Below are 15,997 nucleotides of genomic sequence, written 5' to 3' on the forward strand. Positions count from 1 at the left end.
GTACAGTTCTGGTGTTCACATTCTTAAAAGGATATTGAAAGATTGGAGAAAGTACCGGGAAGAGCCACAAAAATTATTCAAATAGTGGAGAAAATTCTTACGGTGAGATTTAGCACTCAAATCTGTTTAATTGATCAAAAAGAAGGTCAAGAGGTGACTTGATTACAGTAATTAGTAACTTCATTGGGAGGAAATACCAGATACTAAAGGGCTCTTTAATTTAGTTGCATAATAAGAACCAGTGACTGGACATAAAACCACACAAATTCAAATTAGAAATAAGGCACAAATTTTTTACAGTGAGGCTGATTAACCATTGGAACAAACGACCAAGGGAAGTGATTAATTCTGTCTTGTGACGTTTTCAAATCAAGACTTGGATGTTTTTCTGTAGGATATGTTTTAGTCAAACAGAAGGTATTGGGCTCAGTGCTCAGGTAACCAAGTGAAATTCTGTGACCTGTGTTATGCAGGAGGTCAGACTAGATGATTTAATGGTTCCTTAAAATCTATGACTGCATGTATCACTACCTTTCTGTGAATCATCCAACCCCCACAGAGTACTGGATCAGTCTTTTTGCAATACATCTGTGGTGGTGGTGTTTCAGGAGTTGTTTAATCAGTCTACATATTCTTATTTTCGTTCGCATTCAATTTCCACAGTGGATTGTGTTTCCCAGGGATACTCAGGGTTGTGGGGCACCTTGCTATCGCACGCCATGGGTCAGCTCTTCAGCTACACTGGCCATGTGCAAGCGCTCCTCTCTAGGCCTCAGAGGCCCTGCAGTCATTCTACAGGTTAGCAGTTGGCATGCTCAAGCCCTCCAAGTTTCTCCATGGAATGTCCAGCCACTGGTCCACTGGACACTCGCAGTATTCCCGGATTTGCTGCTTGCAAAGAAACAGTATACCCCAGCTTACCAGCTCTACTCCAGATCACCACTGCACTTAACACCCAGCACTTAGATATGTTTATAGTGAAATCAAGTATAAATTTAACAAAGCTTAGAGATTCAAATAATAGCAAGTATAGAAGTATTGGAAACAAATGATTACATATAAAATAAAATCATAACATGTATTCTAGAGCCTAAACTTGATGAACAAAATACTCTCATCTTGTAGAGCATTGCTCACCCAAAATCCTTGCTGCTCTTCACAGTCTGGCTGGTTGTGCTTCCCCCGACTCCCTTCACAAGACAAGCACGCTTTCAGATTGCCTCCTTGGTGAAGCATCTAGTATGTTCCTTTGAACTCCAAAATATCCCAGAACAATCCTTTGTCTTCATAAAAATGGTACCCCTGCTGGCTGTTACACTCTGTAGATTTCACCTCTTGTAGATTTTTGTAATCTCTTACTTAACTCCTGGCTAATTATGCAAATAGACGTATATTCTGAGGCATATAATACATAAATAGCCAGGCAGGGAGATAGGTTCCTTTCAGGCAGGAGGGTAACAGACACCTTTCTGACATATATCAACTCCTATATCAACCTGCCTTATCTCCAAGACCTTAAGAGCCTAATTTCCAGTATAGATATATAACTCCTGCAATATTATCCATACATTTTGCAGTGATTATGTCAACCAGTGGACTTCTGGCTCTCTGTAGAGACTTCACATGCATCCTTTGGTTCACTGTGCATATGTCTGACTCAGGGGATCTCTGTACAGCCATATGCACCCCATGAGTCCTCTGTCAGTTGGTACCAAGTGGTCCCTGGGTCATAGGATGTACCTGTAATACTGCAAGATTTCAAACCGTTGTACAAAAAAATACGTTGTCTGTGTTATAGTTACTGTGACACCCACAAACAACTGACTGGCTGATCATTACTATTTGCGGATACCTGGAGATTTAAAAAAAAGTTATCAATGTTATTGCCTTATGTGGCTATTTACTATTTTAATCTCTACCACTTATGCATTTTTACCTGTCTCCCATCTTTTTGTTGAGCTATGATCTAACAGACAACTAAGCTCTTAAAGGCTCGGACTGTGGCTGCTCTTACATAAGGTACTCGCCTAGCACACTGTGGGCACTACTGGAAACAAATAACCTCCTCTTGGTGATCAGGATTTTGCTGTCTGAAATAAGTAAATGGGGGCCATTTCACCCTGTAAGCTCTCAAGATAGTTGTACCCCTGTTACTCAACCCAGGAGTGTGAATGTTAAAGAAAGAATCACTCCTTGTCATGCATAGATTGTAGAATGTATTTCAAAATAAATATTTTAATTACATTGGTATTTCTGAATCTAATGATGGCACACATCTTTGCTTTTCAAAAAATAAAATAACAGCTGCGATATTAACCTCACAGAGTACACAGAAAGGTTTGAATGCCAGTTTCCAATCTGATTTAACTATCAAAGTGAATGTTAATATTTGTAAATTAGACACTTCATTTAAACGCTGAAAGATTTAAACAATCTTCTGACTGTTAAAACTGGTATTAAAGCTGGCTTACAGTTTCACCCAACGCCTGCCAAAAAGCCAGTGTCAAACATGTCATTTTATCAAAATGGCAGCCACTATAAATCTCTGAAATACCCATTGTAATTAAAATCAACTATTCACATCTCAGTTTATTCATGAGAAGTGCTTCTTAGTCTTTTATTTTGCTTTGAACAAAATGAAAGCAATTTTAAGGTCACCTACTGACTTAAATATCTTCTACATAATATCTCTATATATTATTCCAGTGTCCAGAGACCATACTCCAAACTCATATGTGAATCAGGATAGCATTGTGTTAAGTGCTGTAGAAACAGAGGTAGATATGACACCTGTCCTGAAGAGCTTACAGGATGCTCTAAGATGATGGAGACAGTCAGTTTGTATTATATACACATTTGCTATTTTTAAAAAGTTCTGTAACTACAACAATAAATACATATTGTCATACCCCATCTTCCTTTCAGACTAGCAAGTTAAACATTAGCTGATTAGTAGTAGGGTGCTATAGCAGAAGTGAATTTTGAGAAGGAATTTGAGGACACAAGCGCAGGAAGAATGTATATCTGAGCAATAATAGTGTATATCCCAAAAATGTATGAGTCATGAGTGTGAATTCAGCTGAATGTAAGCTGTTGGGACCTGTGCATGTCTTTAATCTGCACTAAGCAGTTGGAGCACAATGCCAGATGCTTAGTAGCCTTGCTAAGGCAAGACAGATTTCAGCAGACCTTTCCATTACAGGCATGCAAGAAATTAATTTAGAGGTACTATACATTCTATAATAGGTTAAGTACTATTCATAATACAGCATTGCTATTGGATGGGAAGATATATAGGTGCAAATAAAATGTGCTTTGAATTACAAAATTGATTTGGTTGTATGAGTTCTGACTAGGGACCTGATCCTGCAAATGTTAATGCACATGATAAAGAATGAAAAGACTGCTTGCATGCTTAGTTATTCACATGCATGAGTGTTTGCAGGATCAGAGCCTAGAAATGTATTTAATTCAATAAACTAACCAAAGTGATTGTTACAGTGACATCCTGCTCCCATTGAAATAAATGGCCAAACTGCCATTGACTTTACTTGGGCCAGGCTTTCTTCCTTTACTTCCTTGCTGTACGCATGTCCAGGTTCCTGCACCTGAAAACTCATACTTACCAAGCCACATTAGAGTACATGTACCCTGTATACATGTAGACACATCCACTCTGGCTAGGATTGGCAGGCATTGGGTTTTCGACTGGAATGCCCAGTAGAAAAGGGACCTTTGCGGCTCCAGTCAGCACCGCCAACCGGGCTGTTGAAAGTCCAGTCGGCGGTGCTGAGGGTCTAAGGCAAACTAGTCCCTACCTGTTCTGGCACCACACTGCACCCTAGAAGCAGCCAATTGGTCTGGCTTCTTGGCAGGGGCTCCGCATGCTGCCCCTGCCCCAAGCACTGACTCTATACTTCCATTGCCTGGGAACCGCAGCCAATAGGAGCTGGTGTGGGGGGCGGTGCCTGCAGGCGAGAGCAGCACATTGGAGCCACCTTCCCCCTCCACACCCCCGCCTAGGAGTCAGACCTGCTGACTGCTTCTGGGGTACAGCTCAGTATCAGAGCAGGCAGGCAGCCTGCCTTAGCCCCGCTGCACTGCTGACCGGAGACACCCAGCTGCCCCAACCCTGAGCCCCTTGTCCCAGCCTGGAGCCCCCTCCTGCCCCCAAACCTTGAAGTTAAAAGTTGAAGGAGAAGGCCCTTCAACTTCCAGGGGACTCCAGTGCTGACCCCGGATCATCCCCAGAGCCTTCAACTTCAGAGGGAGTAGTGTCACAGAAAAGACCAGCAGATTCCCCTGTAAAAGCTCCAAACCCCCAAACTGAGTCACTGGCCAGCCAGAGGGGTTCCGCAGTGCGATTGGCCACCTTGGTATCAGCAGCTCTGAAGCATGGTACCCAGAAGCATCAGGTTGCCTCCACTATAAGCTCTGCTACATCACCTAGAGACACCAGGGGCTCAGGCTCTGAGGGAGCGGTAGCGCCCCACCACCCCCAAGGACAAAGACAAATACTCTACCACCTCTAAAGGAGCAGCACCAAGAAAACCTTCAGTACTGCGTGCGATAAAGCTCCTGTGTAGGGAACCGCTCTGCACCTTCACAACCTTTGGTACCGACAACATACCACGGACACTCCTCTGCAGAACTGAATGGGCTGACGGTACTGCAAGAGTTCTGGTACCCTAGGGACCTGATGGTTGGGGAAGAACTGCAATCCCTATTATTCAGCCAGTACCAAGCACTTACTGGTGCCCAGAATCACCCTCTGGACCAGGCCATGTACCACCAATATCCTGGTCAGCGTCACTCTTACCCAGTGTCAAGTCTAACAGTAACCAGGAGGATGTCATTTCCCTGGCCTGTCGTGGCCCACTGTCACAATACAAGGATCCTCCTCCATTCCATCAAGACGACCCATGGTTGTGGTATGGGCCCCCTTGGAAGCCACCACCACCCATGCTTTCCTCCCCAAATGGCTGTATTGGGATCCTTGAACTCTGTACAGAACCCATATTTTGCTGGCAGCCAGTATCTCTGAGAGATTCTGCTAGATGGTCTCCTATAGCAACACTGTCAGAGCCCTTGAACAGAGGAGAAAACTTTTGAGGAACAGAAGGAAAGGCCCAAAGGGGAAGCTACCCCTCCAGCAAGCTTCTCATCTTTGCCAGATGAGGCTGTAATGCCCCCCTTCTCCATTACTAGCTAAAGATTTCAAGAACTTGCAAGACCTTACTAAGAGAGTGGCAGATAAGCTGCAGTTCTTCTTCAAGTGCTTACTCATGTTGATTCCATTCTAGGTGTGCGCATGCCCACGTGCACAGTCATCAGAGATTTTTGCCGTAGTGGTATCCGCAGGGTCAGCAGTAGTGCCCTCCAGAGTGCTGCGCTCATGCATCGGTATATTAGGTGCCTCCATCCCTACGCCCTTTCAGTTCTTTCTTACCCTTCCCCCCCGACAGTTGGTCGGAGCACCTCGTCTAGCATTGCAGAAATGTTAGCAGTTCTTAACAGACCATTGTTGTTCTTTATATGTAGTTCTTAGGTACTTAGTTAGCCCCGTTCCCCTGACTTCAAACCCTGTTCATCATGCAACAGGCCAATGCCTGTTCGTGACCCCCAGAGCAGCTGTTTGAAGTGCTTGGGGGAATCCCATGTAAAAGGACAAGTGCAGGATTTGCAAAAGAATTTTCATCCCAGAATCCAGAAGGAGCAGGATATCTGCTTGAAGGCCCTCCTCACGAAGGCTTCATTTCGTCTGGCATTGGAGACCTCCCAGTCGGACTCTGCTCCTAGCATCTGAGTGTTGGTGCGGAGTGCCCCGCTGGCACCGGGCTCTGCAGGCCGCCATTCCCCCTCACCTGTGCCCAAAAAGCAGCAAAGGAAAAGAGGCTCCCTGGCGCCATTAAGGAGAGGAAGGGGGCTCTGGGCGAAGGACCTAGTTCAGGCCATGCACCCGCCCCCGAGCTACAAGGGGGTACTGCTATGGTCAGACCCCCTAGCCCAACTAGGAATCCACCTCCGACTCCTGAAAGCGGCAGGACCCTGGCTCCTACTGGGACCTTGGCCGCCTGGGCAGCTTCAAGTGACGAAAAACCTCCATGGGCCTTCCGGTATCACAGACACCCTGCCAGGCGCCAGACATGGCTAAGGCCTTGCAATCCAAGGGCAAGCCAGCCATAGGATCCCCTTCTCCTGAGAGCAGTGGAGCACCATCGGTCCCCCGATCATAGCTGTATGTCCTTGTCCCTACAGCCTAAGATCCTGGCCCTGCAATCTCGGTCTCCAGCCGGAAGATTTAGGTCTCTGGCACTACGCTGTCCTTGCACAAGGCTAGAATCCATGGAATGCCAGAATCAAGGCACCTGTCTCCATACTCCCAGTACTGGCCAGGCTCTCACCAGAGATCGCCCCAGTGCAGGTCGATATCACTTATAATCTCGCAGGTGTTAGTCCCCACCAGCGCGGGACCATTCTGCGCGGCACTGGTACCACTCGACAAACAGACTCCGATCCCCGCCCTCTAGACATTGGTCCCCAACAAGGGTTAGCTGGCAGACTCAGGCTTCCACAGCCCCGCCTTGGTTGCCAGAAGGGAAATGGTCCGAGTCAGAGCCGGAGTTCAGCCCCTTGCCGAGAAGGCATGGATCCCCATTAGTCCCTGAAACCGGCATGACATCCATGGCAGCAGTGTGGCAGCAGGACCAGTGGCCTGTTCAGTGGCCTTGTTGGAACCCATGCCCATGATGCCAGTTCCACATTCCCACCACTCTTCCCTGACTGCCTTGGACAAACCTCCCCCAGCATGGCGTGCACCGGCTTCAGAATACAGGACGGAGCCTGACGTAAGTGCAGCACGTCAGGCCCCAGTGCCTACAGAGCCCGCTAGAGAGGGGAAGGGGAAGCCTCTCCTCCCCCTGTGATGCCCTTGTCATCTTCCTCACTGGATGAAGTGGTGGTGGGCCCCTTCCAGACCAATAGTACCACCACCAGCCCCCCAGTGATCTTAAGGAGCACCAAGCTGCTGGACCTCTGAGTGGCTGCCCCGTTACAGCTGCCTCTCCAATCGGACCTGCTGTCCCAGAGCCATGGTAGTCTTCTGCACCCGAACCTGGCAGTGTTGCACCTGATGGCTTGGCTGCTGCCTGGTTGAATGTGGAGGAACAGGAATGCTCAGCCCATGTCCAACAAGTCCCCTAGAGCAGCAGAAATCCCTCCACCAGGGTGACCTGCATGGCCAAATGGAAGCTGTTTACATGCTGGACCTCAGAACAAAGTATTTGGCCTGAGCGGGCCTCACTGCAGTTGATCCTGGACTACCTTCTGCATCTCAAGCTCCAGGGTCTCTCTCATTCACTTGGCCACTATTTCAGCCTTCCATTCTCTGCTCCAGGACAGGACGGTTTTGGCTCATTGGCTCTTTGGCTCATCCCTTACCGGCTCTCTCAAAGCAAAGGGCTGATCCTTCACCCCAGCCTGTGGGTCCTCTACCTCCAGACCTGGCTCCTTCTTGGTTCCAAGACTTAAAGTTAGAATGCTCTGAGAGGTGAAAGACGTGTTGCTGTACAGCCGAAAGTCGACCACTTGATGTACTTACCTACAAAAATGGAAATGATTCCAAGTTTGATGTCATTCTAAGCACGCAGACTGACCTTTTGTCTTCCCTCCCTCTGATTTTAGATTACATTTTAGTCCTCAAGAAGTCAAAACCCTCACTCAGTTCCCTTAAGGTTCATCTTGCTGCCATAACTGCTTTCCACTGTCAGATAGATGGGTATTCGGTGTTTGCTCAGTCACTGATGGGTAGATTCCTTAAGGACATTGGGACTCTCTTGCTGCATGTGAGACCATCTGCTCCAACCTGGGATCTTAACCTAGTTCTCAGTGCTTTGATTGGACCTCCTTTTGAACTCATGGCAACTTGCTCTCTCTCACACCTGTCTATGAAGACAGCATTTCTAATTGCCATCATCTCAGCTAGGCACATAGGAGAAATAGCAGCCCTAATGGCACACCCATCATACACTGTCTTTTTTTAAAGACAAAGCAATTCTGAGGCCGCATCCCAAGTTTCTCCCTAAAGTTGCCTCCACTTTCCATGGGAATCAATAGATCTATCTTCCTGGGTTTTTTTTTTCACAAAACCACATCATGACAACAGGGAAGCAATTTTGCATATGCTAGATGTTAGAGAAGTATTAGCATTCTACTTGTACAGGACTAAGGACTTCAGGAAGTCCCCTAAATTCTTCCTTTCATTTGCAGAAAGATCCAGAGGCTCCGCGATATCAGCTCAAAGATGTCCAAATGGGTCTTGAGTTGCATTAATCGCTGTTATCAAGGACGCATCCTGTTGCCTCCATCTAGAATCCATACACACTCCATGAGGTTAATTTCTACCTTGGTCGCATTCATTAAAGATGTCCCTATCTCGGAAATCTGCAGAGTAGTGACTTGGGCCTCTGGCCACACTTTCACAGAACACTGTACGATCACTGGAAATTCAGCTTCCTATGCCATCTTCGGCACCACAGTAGTAACAGACTACACTCCAAAGCCCCAACATCCCTGCATGGGACCTACAGTGGACTACCCATAGAGACACTCTTTGAAGAAGAGGGTGAAATTACTCACCTTGTGCAGTAACAATGGCTCTTCGAGATGTGTGTCCCTATGGGTGCTCCACAACCTGCCCTCCTCCCTTCTACTTCGGAGTTCTTCATAAGGGGCTCTGCTGTAGAGAAGGAATTAAGTGGGGTTCACCCACATAGACCACTTAGAGAGGTACATTGCATGTGTGGGCTGAATGGACACTGCTACCTAAAATCTCCGATTAGAGACGCAGGGGTGTACACACACCTATAGTGGAGCACCCATCGGGATACACATCTCGAAGAACCATTGTTACTGCACAAGGTGAGTAACTTCCTTATTTGGGCCCAGGACATCCCCTCGTCGATTTGGCTGTGGTGCCTAGTCTGGTTCCAGCACTATGTTCTGTTCTGGGGTCTGTTCTTGTGACTCCAGCCCCTGTGGCAGCCAGCTCTCCTCTGGTGCCATCCCTGTCGACTCTGCCATTGGTCTGAAAATCATACTTTCTCGACTCCAGGGCCCATAGTCCTGTATGATCATCTCTTGAGATGGTGGCAACACCTGGTTAGATTTTTCATAGTTGCTAGACTTTCCATTCCCATCCTTCATCTTGAGGTGCTTGATCTGTTCCCTGCAATAGTGTAAGGTTTGGTCAATGTCAACCTCCACCACCCTCATCCAGATTTTAATCATATAAATGCACGTTTCTGTTACTTCTGCCAAATAAATAAATAAATAAATCTTGCAGTCCTCACATTACAGGTTAGCCAGAATCACTGATTGGTGGGCGTCTTTCTTCTGTTTGACTGAGCTGGGTTTAGTTGTGTTAACAGTAGCGTAATATACTTGCAATGAAGGGTTAATGGCTGTATTTAAACCAGCAGTTAGCTTCCTCTGCATAGGGCAAGTGGGAAGTCAGCAGGTAGAAGGGCTGGAACATACAGGCCCTGGGAATTGTGAAATAGCATTGGCAGACTATCCAAATATTTAAAGTCAGCTGCACATGCTTTAGCTACAAAATGGGTGGGCAGAGACACACCCTCAGATAAGCTGACAAGACTAAGTATATGTCTATACCTAAAGCACTTCAGTGTAGACATTTACTACAGTGACAGGAAGGGGTCTCCCATGGCTGTACATAATCGACCTCCCCTGAGGCAGTGGCTCAGACAATGGAAGAATTCTTCTATTGACCTTGCATTGTCTTGACCCAAGGTTAGATTGGCTAAGTTATTTCTCCACGGTGTGGATTTTTCATACCCCTGAGAGACACAGCTATGCCAAACTAACTTTTCTAACAGTGTGTTCTTAGGATGTTTAGCCATATTCAACGGCTCTATGTGTTGGATAATGTGGGGGTGGGGGTTGGGGGGAGGTTTGGACTAAAACGTGTCAGAAGCAGTGTCTGACCTGCTATGTAAACATATTCTTATCTGTACAATGGGGTAGGCCAAGGGCAGAATTTCAGCCTTTGAATTTCTTGATAATCAAATTAGAATAGATCTTTTTTTAAGCATGGGAACTTTGATGTGAATTCTAAAATGTAAATACTTCTCAAGTCTATCAATAAAATTCTATGCAGTTGTGTAATTCTTCAAAATATTAATAATTTTAAATTAGAGTCTAAAAAGATTGTTTTTCTTGAAAACAAATGCTACTCTGTGTTCTTAACAACTTGAGTTTTAGTTTCTATTGTTTGAAGAAGAAATTGTTTTTGTTAAAAAAGAGGCCTCATAGCATTTAACTGCTTTTGCTACACATAACAGTGATGCAAAATAACATACCACATTCTTAGTTGCTCTTTAAAGGTTGCAGAGGAGTTTGGCTGACCTCATTCTTCAGTATTACAAGACTTGTACAATAAGCCATTTAAAGGAATATAATTTGAACAAATGCTATGAATTTTTAAATTTGTTAATTTAATTAATGTTAAAAGTAGGGCTGTCAAGCAATTAAAAAAATTAATCGCTGTTAATCATACTGTTAAACAATAATAAATACCATTTATTAAAATATTTTGGATGTTTCCTACATTTTCAAATATATTGATTTCAATTACAACACAGAATACAAAGTGTACAGTGCTCCCTTTATTTTTATTTTATTACAAATATTTTTATTGTAAAAACCAAGACATAGTATTTTTCAGTTCACCTCGTGCAAGTACTATAGTGCAATCTCTTTATCATGAAAGTTGAACTTACAAATGTAGAATTATGTACCAAAAAGAAACCTGCATTCAAAAATAAAACAATGTAAAACTTTAGAGCCTACAAGTCCACTCAGTCCCACTTCAGCTAATTGCTCAGACAAACAAGTATGACTACAATTTGCAGGAGATAATGCTGCCCATGTCCTGTTTGCAATGTCACCTGGAAGTGAGAACAGGCGTTGGCATGGCACTGTTGTAGCTGGGGTCGCAAGATACTTACGTACCAGTTGCGCTAATGATTCATATGTCACATCATCTTCAACCACCATTCGATAGGACTTGCCTCCATGCTGATGATGAGTTCTGTTCGATAACGATCGAAGGCAGTATGGACCGATGCATGTTCATTTTCATCATCTGAGCCAGATGCCACCAGCAGAAGGTTAGTATTTTTTGTTTTGGTGGTTTGGGTTCTATAGTTTCCGCATCAGAGTGTTGCTCTTTTAAAACTTCTGAAAGCATGCTCCACACCTTGTTCCTCTCAAATATTGGAAGGCACTTCAGATTCTTAAACCTTGAGTCAAATGCTGTAGCTATTTTTAGAAATCTGACATTGGTACCTTCTTTGTGTTTTGTCAAATCTGCAGTGAAAGTGTTCTTAAACCGAACATGTGTTGGGTCATCATCAGAGACTGCTATAACATGAAATATATGGCAGAATGCAGGAAAAACAGAACAGGAGACATACAGTTCTCCCCAAAGGAGTTCAGTCTAATTAATGCATTATTTTTTTAACAAGCATCATCAGCATGGAAGCATGCCCTTTGGAATGGTGGCTGAAGCATGAAGGGGCATACGAATGTTAAGCATATCTGGCATGTAAATACCTTGCAATGCTGGCTACAAAAGTGCTATGCGAACGCCTGTTCTTACTTTCAGGTGACATTGTAAATAAGAAGCAGGCAGCAATATCTCCCATAAATGTAAACAGACTTGTTTGTCTTAGCGATTGGCTGAACAAAAAGGACTAAGTGGACTTGTGGGTTCTAAAGTTTTACATTGTTTTGTTTTTGAGTGCAGTTAGGAAACAACAACAAAAATCTACATTTGTAAGTTACGCTTTCAGGATAGAGATTGCACTACAGTACTTGTTTGAGGTGAATTGAAAAATACTATTTTTTATTTAGCATTTTTACAGTGCAAATATTTGTAATAATAATAATATAAAGTGAGCACTGTACACTTTGTATTCTGTGTTGTGATAGAAATAGATATATTTGAAAATGTAGAAAAACATCCAAAAATATTTCATACATTTCAATTGGTATTTGAGTGTTTAACAGTGCAATTAATCGCAATACATTTTTTAAATTGTGATTAATTTTTTTGAGTTAATCGCGTGAGTTAACTGCAATTAATCGACAGCACTAGTTAAAAGCTGAGGCCTGTGGCTCTGCTTACTTTCAGTTTGTATTCAGTGTGGAGAGTTAATCCCAGAGCAAGTCTTTTCTGATGCAAAATCTGAATGCTTGTGTAGTCACAACAGCTGTCCCCTCACTATGTGGTATCTTCCATTACCTAACTGCAGAGATGAATTTTGGCCCATTGTTTTAGTAATATTGGACACACATGGTTTTAAGTGACAAAGCTGTATGCTTATGCATTCATTTGAGACTCACGGTTACAGTTGGCTCCAAATCAGAACAGGGAGAATATATTCACACTATGGCCATCATTATGGCTGCCTGTAGTAGTTGGATCATAGTAGGCACTGTTGCATCTAAAGACACAATTATCTATTGCTGAGGAACTGCAAATTCACCAAAGCTCTTTACAGCACTTGTGGTTAATAATGAATTCCTAAAAAGCTCTATTAAAGAATTTCAGACCTATCAATTTTCTGTCCTTATTTTTATTTTATTTTTTTAAAATTGTATTATTGTAAGTTACCATGTTATTGAAATCATTGTTTCATTCAGTACATTCAACATATTGGTATCATAGATGCACATAGAATTAGTAGGTTTGTTTGTTTTTTAAAGATCAGTATTGTTTATTAAAGATCAGTAGTCAGTAGGTTTTTATCAGAATTCCTATATGATGATGATGATAGCTAAGGAAAATGATGTGTTTACTTGTGTAACATTTGCACACAAATTAAAATATAAAGCACATCCAAGAATCAAATCTTACAAAAAATGGTTTTAAAGAATTTAAAACATATCAGACAATTTGTTACCTCTAAAATGTTTCTATTAGTGCAGAAATATGACTTTGATCTTTGTGTGAAATTGTTTGGATATGCTTTGAATATTGTGTTAAGATACATCTGTGTGGCTACCTTTGTGCTGCTAGACTTTACATTTGAAATCAATGTAAACATAACTTTCATTTGTTACTGAAACAAATTGCATTTACTAATGCTTTCATTCAATGTGTGCAGTTCTATACTACTTATGAAAAACTTATTAATTAAAATTCTCTACTTAGCCTCTTTTATTTTAAAAAGAAATAAATAGTGCTGGAATTATATTTTCAAAACTAGAATATGTATAGGTACCCAATAACTTCACTTCTATGAACCCCAAAGTTATGGAAATATGTAAATAAAGAAGTTTTAATTTAGAACATGTATGCTTTTATTCTGTACAATAAATAAAATCTGAGGTTACTTACTGTGTGATAATGAAACCTGGTTTGTATTTAGCATGTTCTTCACAAGCCACTAGTATACATACTCACTCACTTTATTATATATGTAGTGTATGTGCTATATCTCTCTCTCACTATTGTGTGTGTGTGTGTGTGTGCTACATTTAAACTATGATAGATCATGAATTCATGCTTGTATTAAAAGCTATATAAATATGAATATTTGAGGCTTTTAGCATTTGATGAACAAAGAATTACGTGGCTACAAAATAGAACAATTGATAAAATCCTCCCCACTATTGGCTATTATTTACTGTCTCTTAAGTGGCAGGTTGTATTTATGCCAATTTATCTGCTTCAGGGAACATTCTTGATAGCAGAACAAAGTGAATAAAAGTAGTTTGCTTTGCAAATGAATGCAAATAGTAGAGCCTTTCGGGAAGCCCTTTAACAGGGGCAGTGCACTTTGATTATGAGTGAAGCTGCCATTTGGACATGGTGAAAAGAGCACGCTTGAACCATTGATTGGGAGAGACAGTAAAAAGTCAGGAAGGGCCGTTAAGCTCGCAGTGCGGCAGGCGGATGTCAGTGTGGTTAGAGCACAGTGGGAGAATGACAGGCAGGATTAGTGTCAGGGAGAAGCTTTGCTGTAGCTGTGGAGATGGTCCCTGGGGTCACTCACCTCTGACTGTTGTTCTGTGCTGATGGCTCTGTAATGCAAACTGCTTGATATATGTCTGTTCATTATCAGAAATGGTGATTAGAAAAGGTATTTGTCATAAAGGATTCTTTTTAAAAAATAGAAATGGTTAACTACCTTTTACAAATGCTTAGTTCAATAGTCACTTCTTTTACTAGTGTGGAAGACTGGGTACAGAGCCTTGTGTTCTTGGAGAGGCAATTTAACATACAAAGATTTAATAGCTAATTTGACAGTTATATCTGAGGAACCAGTGTGTTCTTGTTTTTTACTCAGTTTTAGATAGTTGTCATAAAGGAGGAAATTGTTTACAATTTGCAGCATGCTGTTACAGTAGAACATTGTTTTATATTGTGGTTATTGGGCCTTGTTGCTCTTTGAAAATGTCCAGTTTCTTTCTGTTTTCTTCGTGTATAGTGCACAAAAGTCACAGGGTTTAGGTTCTTTTAAAAAAAAAAATTCTCAGTGGAATGTAAAATTCAGATTTCACTCCTGTATCACCCAAAAATGTTAAAATATAATGCATTATGGGGGTTTTAACAACTGACTGAATTGGCATGCTGTTTTAAGCTACAGATTTATAAATAACATTTTAGGATTATTTTCAGTATTTTTTCAATTGAGGACTTTTTAAAGATTTCTTTTCCTTTATATATCATTCAGTTATATGTAAGAGGATTTTATATATTATCTAAAATGTTGATATCTTAAACTGTGGTTTAATCTTTAAGTAGTAAAATTGTTTATTTTGATTTGTATTGCTTGCTTTTTTCATAGTGACAAGTTAAATGTGTCTACTGCACTAACGCACATTTTGTATATTAAATATTTTTAAGGGTTCAAGTTCCTTCACTGACAGCTGTTTTTATGTACTGTTTTCTGTAACAGAGTGGAGGAAACAGCGTTCAACTAACAAGCTTTGGGAACCATATTAAATTACATTGTTACAACATCCATTATTTGATTAATTTATTTAATGTCTTTGTTCAGTATTTTATCCAACTACATTTTTTTCATTTTCTCAGCATAATACATGTTTTACAAATGTTTTGCAGGCACCTGAATGGACAGAAGAGGACCTTAGCCAGCTGACAAGAAGTATGGTTAAGTTCCCAGGGGGGACCCCAGGTCGATGGGAAAAGATTGCTCATGAATTGGGTCGATCAGTGCCAGATGTGAGTTCACTCAGATTTGCTTTGTATGGAGAGTGACAAACCAGAACAAGACAGGCAGTGTAGAAGGCAGACATAGATGGGGTCCAACATTGTCTTTTGAGAGAGGCTGCAATCCTTTTAGGACCTGGAAGTGAACCATTAACTAACTAAGCAAGAAGCAGATGTCAGCAGTCCCTTGCTCCACAATTAACAGCTGTAACTGATCAGCTGTATGGGGGATTCTGGTGCTTAGAGACCTGAGCTACTGTAACCTGATAACAGAAAAACAATGCCAGTTTTAGTGTTCATGGTAACCCCTTTTAACTGCAAATGGACATTTGTGAGACTTAGCTAAAGCTTACAGTTCTGTTTAAGCCAGGTTTTAAAAAAAAGTATGAATCAGCTAATAGCATTTAGACAAGGGGTTTTCATTAATTAAACTGAAATATTTCTACAAAATGATAAAACAGTTGGTCTGAGGTTGATACTATTGCAGTTCCTATTTCCAGACTATACTATGGTTAACAATGGTATAAAATAATTAATATCCTTATTCAAATGCATTTGTGTGGTGGTGTGCTATATATATATATATATATATATATATATATATATATATATATATATATATATATATATATATATATATAAAACTGTATTTAAGGATTTAAAGTGTTATCTTCAAAAGTATAAAAAGATTTTTTTTCGTTTTCAGCAATAGATCACTTGTATATGCTCTACAGT

At 41.8% G+C, this 15,997-nt stretch overlaps 1 protein-coding gene across 1 annotated transcript in view; it reads left to right on the forward strand.

The window, feature by feature from the left end:
* DNAJC1 (DnaJ heat shock protein family (Hsp40) member C1) overlaps nt 1-15,997 on the forward strand; it is a 201,298-nt gene that overhangs the window by 161,958 nt on the left and 23,343 nt on the right. The window contains exon 9 of the mRNA XM_050942302.1: nt 15,155-15,274. Within this exon, the coding sequence (XP_050798259.1) occupies nt 15,155-15,274 (120 nt within the window). The remainder of the gene's footprint in view (nt 1-15,154; nt 15,275-15,997) is intronic.

Source organism: Gopherus flavomarginatus, chromosome 2, assembly GCF_025201925.1.
Source record: "Gopherus flavomarginatus isolate rGopFla2 chromosome 2, rGopFla2.mat.asm, whole genome shotgun sequence".
Taxonomy (NCBI): domain Eukaryota; kingdom Metazoa; phylum Chordata; order Testudines; family Testudinidae; genus Gopherus; species Gopherus flavomarginatus.